We start from the raw sequence: 15774 nt of genomic DNA, 5'->3' as shown, positions 1-15774 counted from the left end.
CAAGCCATGGCTTGAAATAAGCATGTTTATTATGCAGTCATCACTATGGTATTGCGCTACATTAATTGTCATCATATTTCACGCTCCAAGCCCAGTTCCTGGCGCATCTTCAGGGCTCATCTTGATGGGCATCTTCAACCAACCCTTCTTATCAGCCTCTAAAATCGCCTTCAACCAAGCATTTGCCATCTTGTCATAACCATCATCGTTCGGGTGCTTCGAATCACCAAGATCCTCCTTTTTGATATCAATAGGTACCTCAAGAATATGCTTTCTCTTCTTTTGCCTTGCTGAAATAAGTGATCGAACTTGAGGATTGAATTTGTCTGTATTTGCTTGCATCTTCTTATCGTTGGCCCAAATCACTGGCGCGAGACAGATTGTGACATCTGGTGCGACTTTGAAGATCCCGTCGACGATATCTGCTAGAATGGATGCCGCAATGTCCAGATCCTTTCCTTGGTCCATGTTGTTGGTGCCGGCGTGGATGAGAACGACGTTAGGCCGGGCTTGGATTGGCTTTTGCCAGTAGCCGTTGATGTCGGCCAGCATTTTCCCACTATGACCTTCGTGATGTCCATCAACCATATTACCGTTCTTTAAAGTCCCAACCATATTGACTTTGACGCCTTGCTTTAGGATCTTTTGTCGCAATGGAAGGCGGTATCCAACTAAACCCGTTGAGCCGGTGCCTTTTGTAATGGAATCGCCTAATGGCAGAACGCGGATGTTGGGAAGGGCAGCGGCTGGTGAAATGAACGTTGCCATAAGCACCGTCAACAAGGTGAGCGCATTCCAAATCGGAGATAGCATTTCGAATAAGGCTGGAGTCAGCTGGGCTGTAAGATGGTGTCGAGATCTTGACTACACGATAGAGCCTCGGGAACCCAGAAAGTGGCGTCGAATGAGAACATCAGCCAAATAAATAGCCTCGCCAACAATCGCCATCGCCTTCCCCTGACATCATCTTAACAACCCTCATAAGAACGTAATCCAGGTCGGTAAGCCATTTGATGCAAGTAAGATCTCGTGGTGTAAGCTCATTGGTGTCTTTCCATTCCGGCAAAACATCAATGCCGGTGACCACCGCAAAGTGTGCCACCAACTGGACCACGCTTGCAGCATTATACGAGAGTCGTTATCTTGGCTCGCTTAGAGATTCACACGGGAATGGCGGATTGAGGGCCTTGCAGCTTATTTGACAGGGGTTATGGTTGGGGAAGCTTATTTTGTATGCTTGATGACGAAACGATTGATCGCGTGGACAATAGCGTTTGATGCTAAGTGCAATACTATGACACTGATATAAGTTGAGGGGTAGGTCATGACCTTGATCGGATTGATCAAGTATTACTGTTTTGTGACGAGTTTTGTTTCTGATCGTCGCTATTGAGTTATTCCCATAGTTATCCCCAACCTCCCCATATTTGATCACCAACTGCAACTGTGCCGCCTGAAGCTAACATGATCGTCACTTACTTAAGGCTACCTATTGCTACCCTGCCCATGTTATAAACGACCAATGATTTAATCCTGAAGAATTTCTAGCAGATGGATTGACTGGACAGCCACCAACCCCGGAGACGTTGTGATATCATATCATATACTATTAATGATCAAAGTGAATGATGCTTATCGGGGTGGAAGCAAGGTGACTCTGCCATGTGCTATCAATATTCATTCTTCTCGTTATTTATGACGGCTTTCGCCAACCCGCTTAAGCTCTCTCTATCCGCGAAACAGTAGGCTCTTTGTCGGCATCATCTCCATCATCAAGCATATCGTCCATCTTCGACTGGTTATTGTGAAACTTGCTAGTAGCTGCCGCCGCATCGCCCTTTCGGCCTGTGTCAAAGAGGACAGAAACCTCTTCGATAGTCATGTTTCTGCAGCTGTCAGCGGAAGGCCAAGCGCACCGGTAAATAGAAACATACCTTGTCTCAGGGAAGAAGAATAGGATAAGAACAAGATACATGGCAATGACCGCAATGTAGACGATGTAGCTATCTCAGGTTAGTAATACTTCTATAGAGGTCTTCTCAAACGACTTACTATTTCCATGCAATTGCCTCAAGTGCAACAGGGTTTACCCATTGGTTGAAAGCCAGCGCAACACTCTGAACACTTAGTTCAATACTCAAACCCTTCAGCCTCAGATTATAAGGCAGAATCTCAGCGCCATAAGCAAACGGTAGTGGCGACCAACTGATGCAGTAGAAAGTTTTGAAGAGGTACATCATCGGCACCACAGCGATACCGACGCCATGTGATGGGTTCTCAGCAAAGGAACCGCTAAGGCCAGTGATGATTGTATAAGCGACACACATACCAGCCGTGCCTGTGATCCAAAGCGTGCGTCTACCAAGACGCTCAGCACTCATGGCTCCTGCATAAGCCCAAATAAGAGACCAGATCGCCATGCCACCGTTGATGCCCGCGATCGCGCTGGATGAAGTGATGCCAACGAGCTTGAGGGCTGGTGACAGGTAATAAGCGATGATACCATTGCCAACCCAGTTGGAACCCGTGCCCATAGTCACAAGAACAAGGAGTCGACGCCGATTACCGGGAGTCTTGAGGAAATCGCTGTACTTTGAGTTATTGTTCTCCTTCTCCAACTGGAGAGCTTGACAAATTTCATCAAATTCGTATCGAACCAACTCGTCGTTGAGATCGCCGTTGGCATGTTCGTCGGCAAGAACTTTGAGGGCTTCTTCGGATCGGTCGTGGTCGATGAGCCATCGAGGGCTTTCGGGTACAAAAAGAAGGTGAACAAGGACAACGGCTGGAGCAAAGGCTTGGAACAGGCAGGGTGCTCGCCATCTCCACTCGGTATCTGGCCAAGACAGTGTGCCATAGCAAAACCACGCAGCGACAATTTGGCCGACATAATAGTTGCTGTAATACGCGGTCGCAACATATGGTCTCAGACGAGGATGCGCCAGTTCCTGAAGCAGTGCAATACCGGTGATCTTTCCGAAAGGTCCAGCCGCACCGATAATGACTCTACCACCAATAAATGTTCCAATATTCTTCGCGAAAGCGTTAAGGAATGCACCGAGGATCAGCAAGACTGAGCCGACAGCCAAACACCACTTCCTTCCCCAAAGTCCGTTGATCCACGACGCTGCGAAGGGAGTGACGATCGCTGGGAGAAACAGACTGGCCGAGATCAGACCCAGCGTGTTTCCAGATGGATAGTTGAAGTATTCTTCCCATTGGGGGATCGCTTGGAGACCGTTCATGAGGGAGGCGTCGAAGCCAAGGTAGAACACCGCGAAGTAGAAGCCGACGCAGTGCCACACATTCTTACGCAGGCCGGAGTCCTTGTACCACGTTGGATGTGTGTTGTTTTTGAGATGAGCATAATGCAAGGTTCTGGTGGCCTTTGGCCTGAAGAACTCGGTCACTGTCTTGAACATCTTTAAAAGCTCACCGATCAAGGTGATGAAGGAGCTATGACCAGACGAAGCGCGATTTGATGATCAGCCCTCAGTCACTTATATATCCTCGCAACAGAACCCGTCGCCTTGGGTCGAAGCTCTTGTCTCTGCGGGGTAGACCTGGGGTAAACCTGGGGTAGCGGATAACCATGCCCATGAGCTGATCCTTTCTCGACATGGTTACAAGCTCGGTTATAGTAGTTGATCCGCCAGTCGGACGGATGACCGATTCATCGAACAGAAGTCCAGGTTGCTAGACGGATTGATGTCCGGGCAGGAAGGGCTGTATGCTTCCGAGAATATGCCCACTACCACTCCCTTGCGTCCACAGTAGTCTTGATAATAGTGGTTCGAGGCCAATCCAAGGCTATGGGAGAGCTGTATCGGAATGCCTTGCGATGTTCGTCGTTCTAGACAGGGGAACTTTGATGGCCTTGGTCAGCTGATTCGGATTTGCGTATACAGACAGCTACATAAGGAAGAGTAGGCATCTCAATGATATATAAACAGCAGCGATCGAGAAACGTATGATTGGGATGCTTGTATTATCTAAACAAGCTTACGAAGAAGCCTGTTCAAAGGCCTTGCGGTTCACTGCCGTAGTCGGCTTGCCACAAAACTCCCCATTCTCATCCACTACTCTCAGAATATTTTCCATGGCCATTAGCTCAAAATTAATTCTCGTCGTAATAGCCGCTCCTCCATTGTGACAAGTTAGCGTGACGTTATCCATAGCTGCAAGTTCTTTCGATACCTGAGGTTCGTGGTAATGAACATCTAGACCAGCAGCCGAGATCTTGCCACTTTTCAGGGCTCCAATCAACGCATCTTCATTAACGATCTGCCCTCTTGCTGTGTTAACGAGTCTTGCACCATCCTTCATTGCCGCAAATGCTTCTTTGTTGATGAGGTCTTGAGTATGAGCGTTGAGCGGGGTATGTAGAGTGATGCAATCCGCAATACCCAGTAGCTCGTGGAGAGATGAATGATATGTCGCTTGCAGCTCTTCCTCGACTTCTGGAGACGAGCGAACCACATCGTAATAGTGGATCTTCATGCCTAGAGCCAAACCTGCTTTGCGAGCCACTAGTTTGCTGATGTTACCAAGACCGACGATTCCGAGGACATGACCTCGAGGATTATAAGAGATGGTTGCGATGAGTTTGTGCATCCTCTGGAACTCTGATGGGTCACAAGTACGTGCACCACGCTGTGAAAGCCAGAAGTTTCGGAATACCGATAGGATCATGAACAGAGCAGTATCGGATACGGCTTCATCACTGGCGCCCGCACCATTGGCGTACCAGATGCGGCGACGACCGAGGGCATCGACATCAGCCCAGTTGAAGCCTGCACCAGCTGACGCAAAGATCCGGACTGAGGGTGGCAGAAGTGATATGAGTTCTTCATCCCATTGGCCCATCTCACCACCAGTTTGGAAATGTGGACGATATAACGCCGAGAACTGGCCATATCTGACAGCGTATTAGCATTTGCTCAGACCGCGAACCATGGGCACTCTGAAAGACTCACTTGTTCTCTTTTAGTGCTCTGATAAAGGACTCTCTATCAGGTTCTTCGTTCGCGACCACGTCAAACCTCTTAGTAAAGACATTGTTATAAAAGTCATGATTATACTTGATGTCCTCTCCTATGCGGAGAACGATGGGTTTCTTCGGCGCCATAACGAGACGTTGAACAGCTGTTTCCTAGTAACGATAGTCTGTCTCCAGTGACCTGGTCGGTTGTTCAATGCTCAAAATTATCCCGAATTAGGTAACTACTTTCTATCGCGGATCTTCTCTGTTTACTTCGAAATCATTTTATGTCCATTATGCCTTGATTGCCGTAGATCTCAATCAACCAATGGGCTCGATGATCTCGACACGGAAATGTGACCGGCGTTGTCGTAAGCCCGCGATAAATCCGTTGGCATGAGGGGGAACTCCACGAACGGTCTTCACTTCTGTACACCGAGCAAATACATTTCTTGGCATTATCCGACATAATCTCACAGCTGTTCTTGTAGGCGCGAACTTATCTCACAGATGATATAGCTAATGGCTTATAATGTGATGTATCACGATAGAGGCAGGCCATACGCGTCCTTATTTGACTGAGTAAATGGTTGAACAAATTATTGTGCCGATACCCGAGCCCACGACTCGTGCTTCGGAAAAGGGTCAGTTGTTGACGAGCGGAGATATCGAGAACGTGACTTGGACGGCGAATAGGCATGAAGACCGAAAACTCGACGGATGATCCCTGAGCAAGATCCTTGTCTCCGACGGGATTGTATTCTCATTCGTTGTTGTTATTCGCATAAGATATGTAGTTGCAGTCCAGCAATTGCTCTCTCGCTCTGAAAAGAAAAAAGAAAAAGTCGAATGTAACCTCAGAAACGGGTTCTTATTTATCATCAGCTTGAGGGAATTGTGTTGGAATCAGGAAGAAGTGGTAGGACATTTCGTGCAGATTTGATGCTATTGAAGCATCTGTTCATTCCCCGCCAGATTCTACTGAGTGATCGGAATGATGCCCCAGCATGAAATTGATTGAGAGCATGCCCAGGATGACATTTGTCAATAACATCCTTTGGGAGGTCAATGTTGAACAAGTGTGCAAATATTAGCAAGACGAATTAAATAGAGTTCAGTTAGCTATACTTTGTCAGGCTGCTATGCTATTCTTCTATAGGGTATACTCTGCTGAATTATAATATTGAAACCATAAGGTTATAAAACATGCGATATTGAGCTATTAATATACTTAAAACGTGCTACCCCGGAACCCCTTTTAACATGGACCCGATATTAGCTTCATGCATATTTTATTCTGGCTCCGAAAATTGTCTTCAGGAACATATTCATCTCCAGTGGATTCAGGTCGTGGAGTATCGGCATTGACTCCAAACTGTCAAAGTTTGTCGAGCTGCCAACTTCATGCCAAATAGCAGAATGCTGTGAAGTCGAAAGACTTGACGCAGGTAACCAGTACCAGAGAAGGCATAAGAATCGTGTTGTTCTCATTATATGAGTAAGAAATTGCCATTTGGGTATTGAGACCCGATTACTTTGGATATGATGCTGGTTTGTTATTCGCCGAAGAGATGAATCGATCACCGCTTATTGACTAAATTCATTTCAAGATGCCATCTCTTGGAGCTCCGTAGGTGATGGTCTTTCTGTAGGTTACCCGAAATCACGGGACATATAGCTTATGCCTTGAAATAGCTAGATCCGCTGAGTGGCGTTCATTGCAGAACCAAGCCGTTGGTCCCCTTCTGGCGTTATCTATCAAATCGCGGTCATTACATCTTACGAACTGTCAAATGCGCCCTAAAGCGCCAACGTGGTAATTGTGATGAGAAGTGATAATAGTCGAGACTGCATACATGACTCGCTCAGACGGCACACCTTTTTGTTCCCCGACATTTGACTCCCGAGGAACCCACACGGCAGACGGGTTCGGCAACGGGGAAGAGCCCGGAAGGCCCTCAAAAACTGGATTTCCTCCTCGCAAGACGAACCCTTCAGGCTTAGTGGTCGTTCTGCCAAGGAGGATCGGCGTTACGGCATTTGGCAGTGCGGTTCCGGATCCTCAGCGCATAAACCGGGGTTTTACAACATACTGACTGATCCTATCAATCCATCATATGACATGTAAGTCTCCGAATATGAAATCAACAATCTTGAAAAAACCGGATGAACGGTTACGCACGCACATATGATTTACCGCACGTGAACTGATGGGTTTATCACAATGCATGGTGATTCTTCAGAGAAGGGATCTGCAGTCTGTGCTTTGCAATCACTGGTGATCAGTGGAACGACGAGGAACGATCCCAGACCCTTAGCCCGAGTAATATATGCAAGCTGAACGAGACGGGCTCTGCCGCTGCATAAGGCTCATGACTAGACAATTTAATTCGACGTGCCAAGGTCGAGCTGGAACATGCACCCTTGTTATTGCTCAAAAACGTTGCTTGCATAGCTTCTAGTGGACTCCTCGCCCACTTTGTTGAAACTCTAAAGGACCGGATATCAAGCTTAGTTTGACCAAAACGTGTTCCATTCTCCATTAGTGCTCTTTAATTCTGACTATCTTTAACTATTGTGAATTTATTGCAGTCCGTTACCTGTTGTGGCAGCTTCCCGACCCTCCTTTTACGCATTGACATGACAAATACCCTGGTCCATCACCGCATATTCTAGGACCCTGAGCTGAGACATTTATCTCGTCTTCTTATCACCGCTGACTCAGAAACCCTCCGACTTTATTCAGATCCTTCACTTTAGTTGAGAAGTAGCGTCAACGCCGCGGGTCAGCACGGGTTTTAGTACCAAAAATGATTGCGGGACGGTGTAACGTCCGCGGTGATATGACATTGGGCTGCTAGGTAAATGCTTGATGTTTTTGACAGGCAACTAGTAAACCCTAGTCCAAGTAGATATAAGAGCAGCATCAATCCCTCCTTGTTTCTGAGATCTGCACACAAACTTTCTTGCCCAGATCGTCTGTCACCATGCGCTGCAACGTCTTGTCACCTTCGCTCTTGGCGCTCAGCCTTTCAACCAGTGTCACTGCCCGTCCAGAGATTCCTTTCATCAGTACACTTCTCGACCCTTTGCAGCATATCGTCAAGTCCGCTTATGCTGGTGATGGACTCAAGGTCGGACATCTTGGCGAACTGGGTGGCATTCCTGGTGTCGATGCCGAGTACGACTATGTTGTCGTAGGAGGAGGCACAGCGGGAAACACCATCGGTTACAGACTTGCAAAGGCTGGCTACAGTGTTGCTATTGTTGAAGCTGGCCCTTTCCTCGAGATCTCCAAGCCTATTCTCGCGACATCGCCTGGTGGAGTGACGGCCGGCAGTGGCGCAAGTCTTCTGGACTCTAACCCTCTTCGCGATTGGAGATTCACGACTACGGCGCAGACAGGTGCTGATGATCGCGAGATTCACTATGCTCGTGGAAAGGTTCTTGGTGGCTCATCTCAGCTCAACTTTCTGGTTTACCACCGACCAACGAACGGTACTATGGCCAAGTGGGCTGAGGATGTCGGAGATGATAGCTATACGTGAGTGACAACCCGAAAACGTAGTCAGAATATCACTAACAATAAAACCAGATGGGAGCAAATGTTGCCTCACTTCCAGAAGAGCCCCTCCTTCACACCACCGGACAATGAGAAGCGCAACGTGACAACTGACTACGACGCTTCCGCATTCTCCAAAGAGAAGGGCCCTCTCCAAATCAGTTACGCCAACTACGTCCCCTCCTGGGCTGTTCTCGTGGAGAAGGGACTCAAGTCCCTTGGTTTCAAGGGTATAGATGGTTTCAGCAGCGGTAGTCTTCTCGGCTACTCATACACGACAACAACAGTTCAACCCAAGACCGCTACCCGAAGTGCTTCCGATGATTTTGTGAAGACCGCGAGAAGTGAGAAGCTCAAGACACTCAAGGTGTACACTGAGAGCCTTGCCAAGAAGGTGACCTTCGACGATGACAAGAAGGCTACCGGTGTTGAGGTCAGCTCTGTTGGTATTGATTACACTCTCAAGGCTAAGAAGGAGGTCATCGTCAGTGGTGGAGCTTTCCAGTCACCCCAGGTTCTGATGGTTTCTGGTGTTGGACCCAAGCAGCATCTGGAAGAGCTTGACATTCCTGTAGTTGCCGATCTTCCTGGAGTTGGCCAGAACCTCTGGGATCATGTCCTCTTCGGACCTTCATTTGAAGTGCAAGGTCTCGAGGACACCCTCAGCGCTGCGATCAACAACGACACTGTTTTCCAAGGCGCGCTTGATGCTTATGCTCAGCAACAAGCTGGTCCTCTGACATCCAACCAGGTCGAGCTCTTGGGTTGGGAGAAGGCTCCTGAGAAGTACCGATCGAAGTTCTCCGCTGAGACTATCAAGGACCTTGCGACTTTCCCTGATGACTGGCCTGAGATGGAGATCATTCCTCTTAACGTCTACTCTGAGGACTGGTCATTCCCTATCCTGCAGCAGCCCACCGATGGAAAGAAGTACACCAGTCTTAACGGCGCCTTGGTCGCACCTCTATCCCGCGGCAACATCACTCTTCGAACAAACTCGACCACCGACGCTCCTCTCATCAACCCCAACTTCCTCACCAAGAAGGCCGACCAAGAAGTTGCCATCGCTCTGTTCCGTCGCCTTCGAGAAATCGCCAAGTCCACCCCTCTGAAGGACACCGTGCTGAAGGAGGTGTATCCTGGTGAGCAGCACGAAACAGATGAACAGATTCTTGCTGTTCTTCGTGATACACTCATGACTGTTTGGCACGCTGCTTGTACTTGCAAGATGGGCAAAAAGGATGATGAGATGGCTGTTCTTGACTCTAAGGCTCGTGTATACGGTGTCAAGGGACTGCGGGTTGTCGATGCCTCTGCTTTCCCTCTTCTCATTCCTGGTCACCCTGTCGGTACCGTATATGCGTTGGCCGAGAAGATTGCTCATGATATCATTACGGAAGAGAAGAGTGAGGGTTCCGCATACAAGGTTGATATTGATGTGGAGGTTTCTTGAAACGTTCTTTAACTATTTGTTTAATTCTTTGTTAGACTTGCCCTATTCTTTTTAGACGTACATAGACACTTTCACTTAGAAATCCTGAACATGAACTGAAGCAATTTCTACCCTTCATCACTGGTCCAAGACTCACTCGTCTCCTTCGTGACTGATCAGACTCTTTCTGTGCCTTGAGCCTTGATCGACACAGAACAATACACTGCCATCTTCTCAACGGACCAAGCCCTCATCCGCAAAATGTAAGTGGAGTCAACAATCAGGTGGAGCCTTACCCTGATATGAAAAAAAAGTGCGGATAGACAAAAATGAGGGACACCAGATTTGAACTGATAACCTTTAGGAGTCACGATTATCTCAAGAGGAACTTGAAGTTGCATCGCTGGAATCTAACGCGCTACCGTTGCGCCAGCCCCCCGTTGTTTGTTGTCGAGCGTGTTTTTAATTATGATCATGCATCCCGAACAGAGGCTCATAGCCTCCCATTTGCTTCATGATTTCAGTCACCATTTGCATCCAAGATTAAGAAGATCGGGATCAGGAATTACAAGAAATGGCCAGCTTTAAATCAAGTATGAGGAAGTTGGCTGGACTCTGCCAAATTGGTTGAGCAGCGTTGATGAAATGTGTACAAGCTAGACCCTTTGTTTAGCATTCAGCCTTGTTAGAGATCGGGTAAGCTCCCATATTGGTCAACACAGAAACAGCTATGTACAGAATGGCCACCGATATGAGAACTCATGGCAAAAATCGGAAATGGGCTCAAAACTAAGTCTACTTGTTCAAGTTCGCAAAAAAATGAATGATAGGACCGAGCGTGGATCGAACACGCGACCTAGGGATCTGCAATCCCTCGCTCGTACCACTGAGCTATCGATCCTTGTAATCGCTGACTGTTCGGTCTCGAAACTAGCGACCATGTTCTAAGGATGTGGCAATACAAGCAAACAAGACGTGTTGAGTTCTCAGATGTCAGTATCCAGTCATAATTATTTGCTCGCAACTACCTACAGGTACTGGCAAATTTGACCCGGAAGCGTCAACGCAGGGGCTGTACTTAGGATAGCATGCTTACCGTGACCTGGTTTAGCTGCCGCAAATTTAAGCTGCTGGCGAACAAGTACTTGAATAGACACTATTGCTTCAGCGGCAGTCAAACTCAGTTGTACTCATTTGTATTATGCGTATTCTGTCGCTCCTGTTGATCCATTGGGACTGCTTGTAGAAGCGTGGGCCATAAACATGGGTGTTTCTCACGTTGTGGCAGTGCAACTCGTTTGAGCATCTTGTGACCAAGGCGAGACCAGTGATTCACAGTCAACAGAACAAACATGTAGTGGAATTAACACGACCCTTTTCAGTTACACAAGCCCCCACAGGTTTTCTGAATAACCATCCTTCTTCCATCCTTTCTTTTCCTGTCATCATTCATCCTCACACAACTTTAATCACCAACCTCACGAAATATGGCCGAACCACCCACCGTTCCCCCGGGTAGAAAGGAATCCTGCGGCTACTACACCGGCCTTCCAGACTGTCCAACTCTTGTTGGGCGATCTACCACGGTATACGACAATGAAGTCTACGAAAAGTTACTTGATCCTGTTGAAAAGCATGCTGTTGTTCCGCTGTGGAATGACTCTGCAGGCCCACTGCGTCGCAAGATTCTTGAAGCTGTGAAGGGTGTCGACTGGAACGCCATCGACATCCTCCGATGCGGTTCCACATCTTTGGGTCATTGTCACCTGTTCGACCCGTCATACCTTTCGTATCAGTAGAGCGTAGATCGATAACATGGATGAACGGAAGAGCGGTAGCCCTCAAATGCCGCCACGTTCTGCGGGAGCACGGCATTCACGATGTCAAAGTCGAAATCAAAGAGTCTAGAATCACGCAATGTTGCTCGAGTGATCAAGACCAAACAGAAAGGTAAGAACCATGACCCCCAAGTAAACCTTATGCTAATACAAGACAAGCGATCGTTCAACAGCCAAACTTAAGCCGCGTATTCCGACTCATAAGGAGGAGAGCTTCGGAAGGCACAATATCCAACTCTCTGAGTTCCAAGAGACCAAGATTGCCTCCTCTCAATTTCCAACTCCTGAAGGCACCAAAGGTCTATACTTGCGGGTCCGAAATACCGAAACCGTTGTTGCTTTGACCTGTCGACATGTCATCTTCGGACATGAGGAAGAGAACGTCGACTCCTGTCGCGACACTAATAACACCCGAAGTGTTCTTCAACCTGGGCACAGGACGTATCAAGACACGAAGGAAAATCTACACGAAGCCATCAGCTGGATAAACCCTTCGCTCTGATGCTATAAGTCACCCACCGAGAAACAGCTCGAACACCAATGCATTTTGAAGGCCAATCAAGAGAGAAGGCTACAGCGATATAAACCTTTCGAGTCAATGGAGTCACGAACTTATGGGCTACGTACTCCTTTCACCAAAGTTTGGGCTAAGCAGTTCTTCGCCGGCACTTTTCAGGGACTGGGCTATAATCGAGCTGCATCAGAACAAGCACCAAACACCGTTAGGGATGTTGGAAAAAACTGAACCCTGGCGAACCATCTCATCTGTCAATACTGGTCGCATAAACATGATGGACATGTTGTGGTGGGATTTACGTAAGGAGTTGAAGCGAAGACGCTGTTCCGTTCCCGGGATTCCTACATTCACGCGGACTGGCGTCATGTCAGAAGCCGAAATGAGATGCCTCGACTATGAGTCCGCGTTGCCAGGAAGAACTACAATCGACGAGGATTACATGAGAGTATGCATGTATGGTAGCGGAAGTGGAGAAAGCTACGGTATCACCAATACAGCCAGATCCGTCATCCGGAGATTTGTTGGAGGCATCCCGATGAATTCCGAAGAATGGTGTTTCCTGGGCCGCATAAAATATGGACGCAGGAAGTACTTCTCTTGCCAGGGAGACCCGGGGGCCAGTATCATGGGAAATGATGGCCGTGTCGCGGCGATGCTGACGTATGGTGCTCAGGGCGGTGACCAGGGCGGCAACACAGGCATTCATCACATCTCGTATGCGACGTCCATCGGGTGGCTGTTGGAGGATATTCGAGGACATGAGTATGACGTGGAGTGTATGGGCAGAGAAGTTCCTCTTGAACCTTTTCACTTCTGTGTAGAATCTGAAAATTGATCTGGTGGCTTTACTGGGAGATGCCACTAGAGACCATTCAGTCATGGATCATTCTGGTGGAGTAAGCGCAGCTGCTAACTGAATAGTCAATTGAGAGAGACGGAAAGATTCGTTTGTGAGTTGTTGCAAAGCGCCCTCGATGTGAAATGATGAAAAATGTAACTCAACACACTGGTTATTAATGTAGATCCTGCTAAGCAGAGCTTGATCGACATAGGATTAAGTTGAATATGGTGTTGATAACTAAAAGGTAGCCGCCTCTATAGCTCAGTGGTAGAGCGTTGCACTTGTAATGCAAAGGTCCATCGTTCAATCCGGTGTGGAGGCACGCGAATTACTTTTTGTCAGATTGACAACTGATTAATTTTAACATGATACCTGGGAGCTTCATTTTATTAACATTTTGGTCGCTCAATTGTAATTATCTTTTGGATAGCACTCTGTCGTAGATGAGATCTGGAACCGAAGAAGCTCGGAATACAAGGAGCACGACAAGTATGGCCAATGATGATAAGACCATTCGATTGAATCAATTGCTGACAGTGCTGTCCCACAATAATTAACACGTCCCCGCTGTATTCAAAGCGTATTCCTTAATCGCCGGCTCTTGCTTTACCTTGGGCAAATACGTAACAAGAGAAATGCCCGCAATGACAATCGCGTTCTCAGTGATCAAAAGATCTTCCAATCCAAGTCCAGGTGCCAAAGATGAGGCACAGACTGTTCCCAAGTCCAGCCTGGAGACCTTGCCAGGTCCTTCATGAGTAAGTGCATCTTTCGCAAGTGCAAAACTGAGGGGGTTTGCCAGCATGCTTTCATGTGTATAAAATGAACCACCTGGTTTTCCAGCGCAAACTTTTTGTACTTCAGCATTTGTGACGCCGACATTTCTTTGGTCGAGCAAGTAAGCCGAAGCCCCGGTGCCCTCTTGCGGCTGGACAATCTCGTCCAGGAAGCTAGAGTACAGACTTGTTGTCGGTACATATCCTGAATCACCGCCGTCAGAGCGAAGAGTTTTGATGAAATTGCTACCAGCTTCTTGCTGGACAACAGATGGCGTGTTGGTAATTCCTGAGAGGTCGACAAAGTTGGCTAGAACAGTGCCCTTGTAATTCGCACTGATGGCGACGTGGTCGGTAGTGACTTTGCGAGTTGATGGCCAGTACTTGAATGCCCATTGAGTATCGATGTTGCCCTGCGACCAACCGATGATAGCAACGCTTCGCTTTGAGAGGGAGGCGATGTAGTTGAGCGCGTACGCAGCGTACTCGGCATTGACTTGCGCATCACCAAGAAGAAGTTCAGGTACGTTAACCCAGACAGGATCAGCCCAGTCCACACCGGTGAGCAATGGGATGAAGCTGCCCCGAAATGCGATGTAGCCGGTAGATCCGGTACCAGGGAACAAAATCACAGGTAGCTTTTTGCCGTAGGTAAAAGTGTCCGGGATGTAGATAGCAGACCTGAGCTTGTTCTCGCTGACTGTGTATGGCGCATCACAGCTTGCCGCCCTTGGAAAGACGCTCTTTGGCGGGTCAGGGTTTCTACAAAAGATTAGACGAGTAGGTTGGGAATGAAGAAAGCTTAGTTTGGCATACTGGTTGTTGTTTCCATTCTCTACGGAGCCGAGGCCTTGGGCGTAGCCCAGTAGATCATCTGTTGATCCGGAGACGATGCCATTCGCTATCAATCGCGCGCTGTACTCAACGATGTTATCAGGCTCTGACTTAGCGATCTTTTCAGTGATAGATGATGCTTCGCCAACGTTCTTCGGCTTTTTTGTGGACTTCAGCTTCTGCAGCGTATCGAGTGTCTTTGCCCTGTCTCCTTTGTTCAAGGCGTCGCCGAGTTCATCGAGCAGTCCGCTGGCCGTCACAGCCAGGGCGTTATTAACGCCGTTGAAGAGACCAGTCAAAGCTTGCCGTCTCTCAATAAGCAACGCTCCATTTGAATTGTATGGTGCTGCGAGCCCAGAGCCGGTCAATCCCAAAGCTACAAGCAGTGCTGAGAACCGCATTGCCAATTAATCAGAAGGTGATTAACTCATAGATAAGAAAACAATGGTCAATGGACTGCTGAAAGATGGTGAGACTTGCAGTAAATGATTAGGGAATCCCTTTTGCGGGGAGACCTCCACCCATTACGAGAAGATACAACAGATTACACATGAAATTAAACTTAACCCGCAATTGAGGTTACCTTCTTCCGGCTGTACCGCTTCGAGCGCTGTGCTCGGTCGTACACACTTTGATCTATGACGCGAGAACCGCGACTCATGTGACTATCCTCAGCACACCCTCTCAACTCCATGTTATTTACGAGATGATCGTCATCTTCTGACAGTGGAGGAGTGGGGATCGACAGTGGCTTCGGCTTGCCCCTGTTGGCTGGCGTTAGTGCTAACGCGCGTGGTCCTTGGAACTATTGAACACTAATGAGTTGGGTGCCTCGGCACGGAAGCTTCTCCGCAGCGGCAGTTGAGATGAATTTACAGTGGACTTCAACTGTGAGCTAAAGGGAGTCAAGCTTCCAAGCTGCATTGACTCCATGAATGATGAGCTGAGAAATTCTTTACTACGTGGTAATACTTCACCACTATATGTGTATGC

At 48.0% G+C, this 15774-nt stretch overlaps 7 protein-coding genes across 7 annotated transcripts; 3 read left to right on the top strand and 4 right to left on the bottom strand.

Annotated features, from left to right (window-relative positions):
* Positions 1-33: 33 nt before the first annotated feature.
* Positions 34-873, bottom strand: FOIG_10305 (uncharacterized protein). The gene has a single exon (XM_031210632.1). It carries the CDS (start codon positions 811-813, stop codon positions 79-81), a length of 735 nt encoding a protein of 244 aa, XP_031059343.1. The 5' UTR covers positions 814-873; the 3' UTR covers positions 34-78.
* Positions 874-1257: 384 nt separating this feature from the next.
* FOIG_10304 (uncharacterized protein) lies at positions 1258-3593 on the bottom strand. The gene is made up of 3 exons (XM_031210631.1): positions 2053-3593; positions 1935-2003; positions 1258-1886 (listed from the first exon to the last, which is right to left on the bottom strand). Exons 1-3 carry the CDS (start codon positions 3420-3422, stop codon positions 1718-1720), a joined length of 1608 nt encoding a protein of 535 aa, XP_031059342.1. The 5' UTR covers positions 3423-3593; the 3' UTR covers positions 1258-1717.
* Positions 3594-3952: 359 nt separating this feature from the next.
* FOIG_10303 (alcohol dehydrogenase) lies at positions 3953-5271 on the bottom strand. Its single transcript, XM_031210630.1, has 2 exons — positions 4977-5271; positions 3953-4918 (listed from the first exon to the last, which is right to left on the bottom strand). Exons 1-2 carry the CDS (start codon positions 5126-5128, stop codon positions 4003-4005), a joined length of 1068 nt encoding a protein of 355 aa, XP_031059341.1. The 5' UTR covers positions 5129-5271; the 3' UTR covers positions 3953-4002.
* A 2464-nt stretch (positions 5272-7735) lies between these two features.
* FOIG_10302 (uncharacterized protein) lies at positions 7736-10119 on the top strand. The gene is made up of 2 exons (XM_031210629.1): positions 7736-8525; positions 8577-10119. The coding sequence occupies exons 1-2, from the start codon at positions 7969-7971 to the stop codon at positions 9994-9996; spliced, it is 1977 nt and encodes a 658-aa protein (XP_031059340.1). The 5' UTR covers positions 7736-7968; the 3' UTR covers positions 9997-10119.
* Positions 10120-11462: 1343 nt separating this feature from the next.
* FOIG_10301 (uncharacterized protein) lies at positions 11463-12315 on the top strand (the record flags this gene model as incomplete). The annotated part of the gene is made up of 3 exons (XM_031210628.1): positions 11463-11743; positions 11806-11925; positions 11973-12315. The coding sequence occupies 3 exons, from the start codon at positions 11463-11465 to the stop codon at positions 12313-12315; spliced, it is 744 nt and encodes a 247-aa protein (XP_031059339.1).
* Positions 12316-12604: 289 nt separating this feature from the next.
* FOIG_10300 (uncharacterized protein) lies at positions 12605-13165 on the top strand (the record flags this gene model as incomplete). Its single annotated transcript, XM_031210627.1, has 1 exon — positions 12605-13165. The coding sequence occupies one exon, from the start codon at positions 12605-12607 to the stop codon at positions 13163-13165; it is 561 nt and encodes a 186-aa protein (XP_031059338.1).
* A 559-nt stretch (positions 13166-13724) lies between these two features.
* FOIG_10299 (uncharacterized protein) lies at positions 13725-15182 on the bottom strand (the record flags this gene model as incomplete). The annotated part of the gene is made up of 2 exons (XM_031210626.1): positions 13725-14709; positions 14764-15182. The coding sequence occupies 2 exons, from the start codon at positions 15180-15182 to the stop codon at positions 13725-13727; spliced, it is 1404 nt and encodes a 467-aa protein (XP_031059337.1).
* Between the last annotated feature and the right edge of the window lie 592 nt (positions 15183-15774).

Source organism: Fusarium odoratissimum (assembly GCF_000260195.1).
Source record: "Fusarium odoratissimum NRRL 54006 unplaced genomic scaffold supercont1.18, whole genome shotgun sequence".
Classification (NCBI taxonomy): Eukaryota; Fungi; Ascomycota; class Sordariomycetes; order Hypocreales; family Nectriaceae; genus Fusarium; species Fusarium odoratissimum.
Note: the sequence above shows the minus strand (reverse complement) of the source record. Positions and strands in the feature narration are given on the sequence as shown.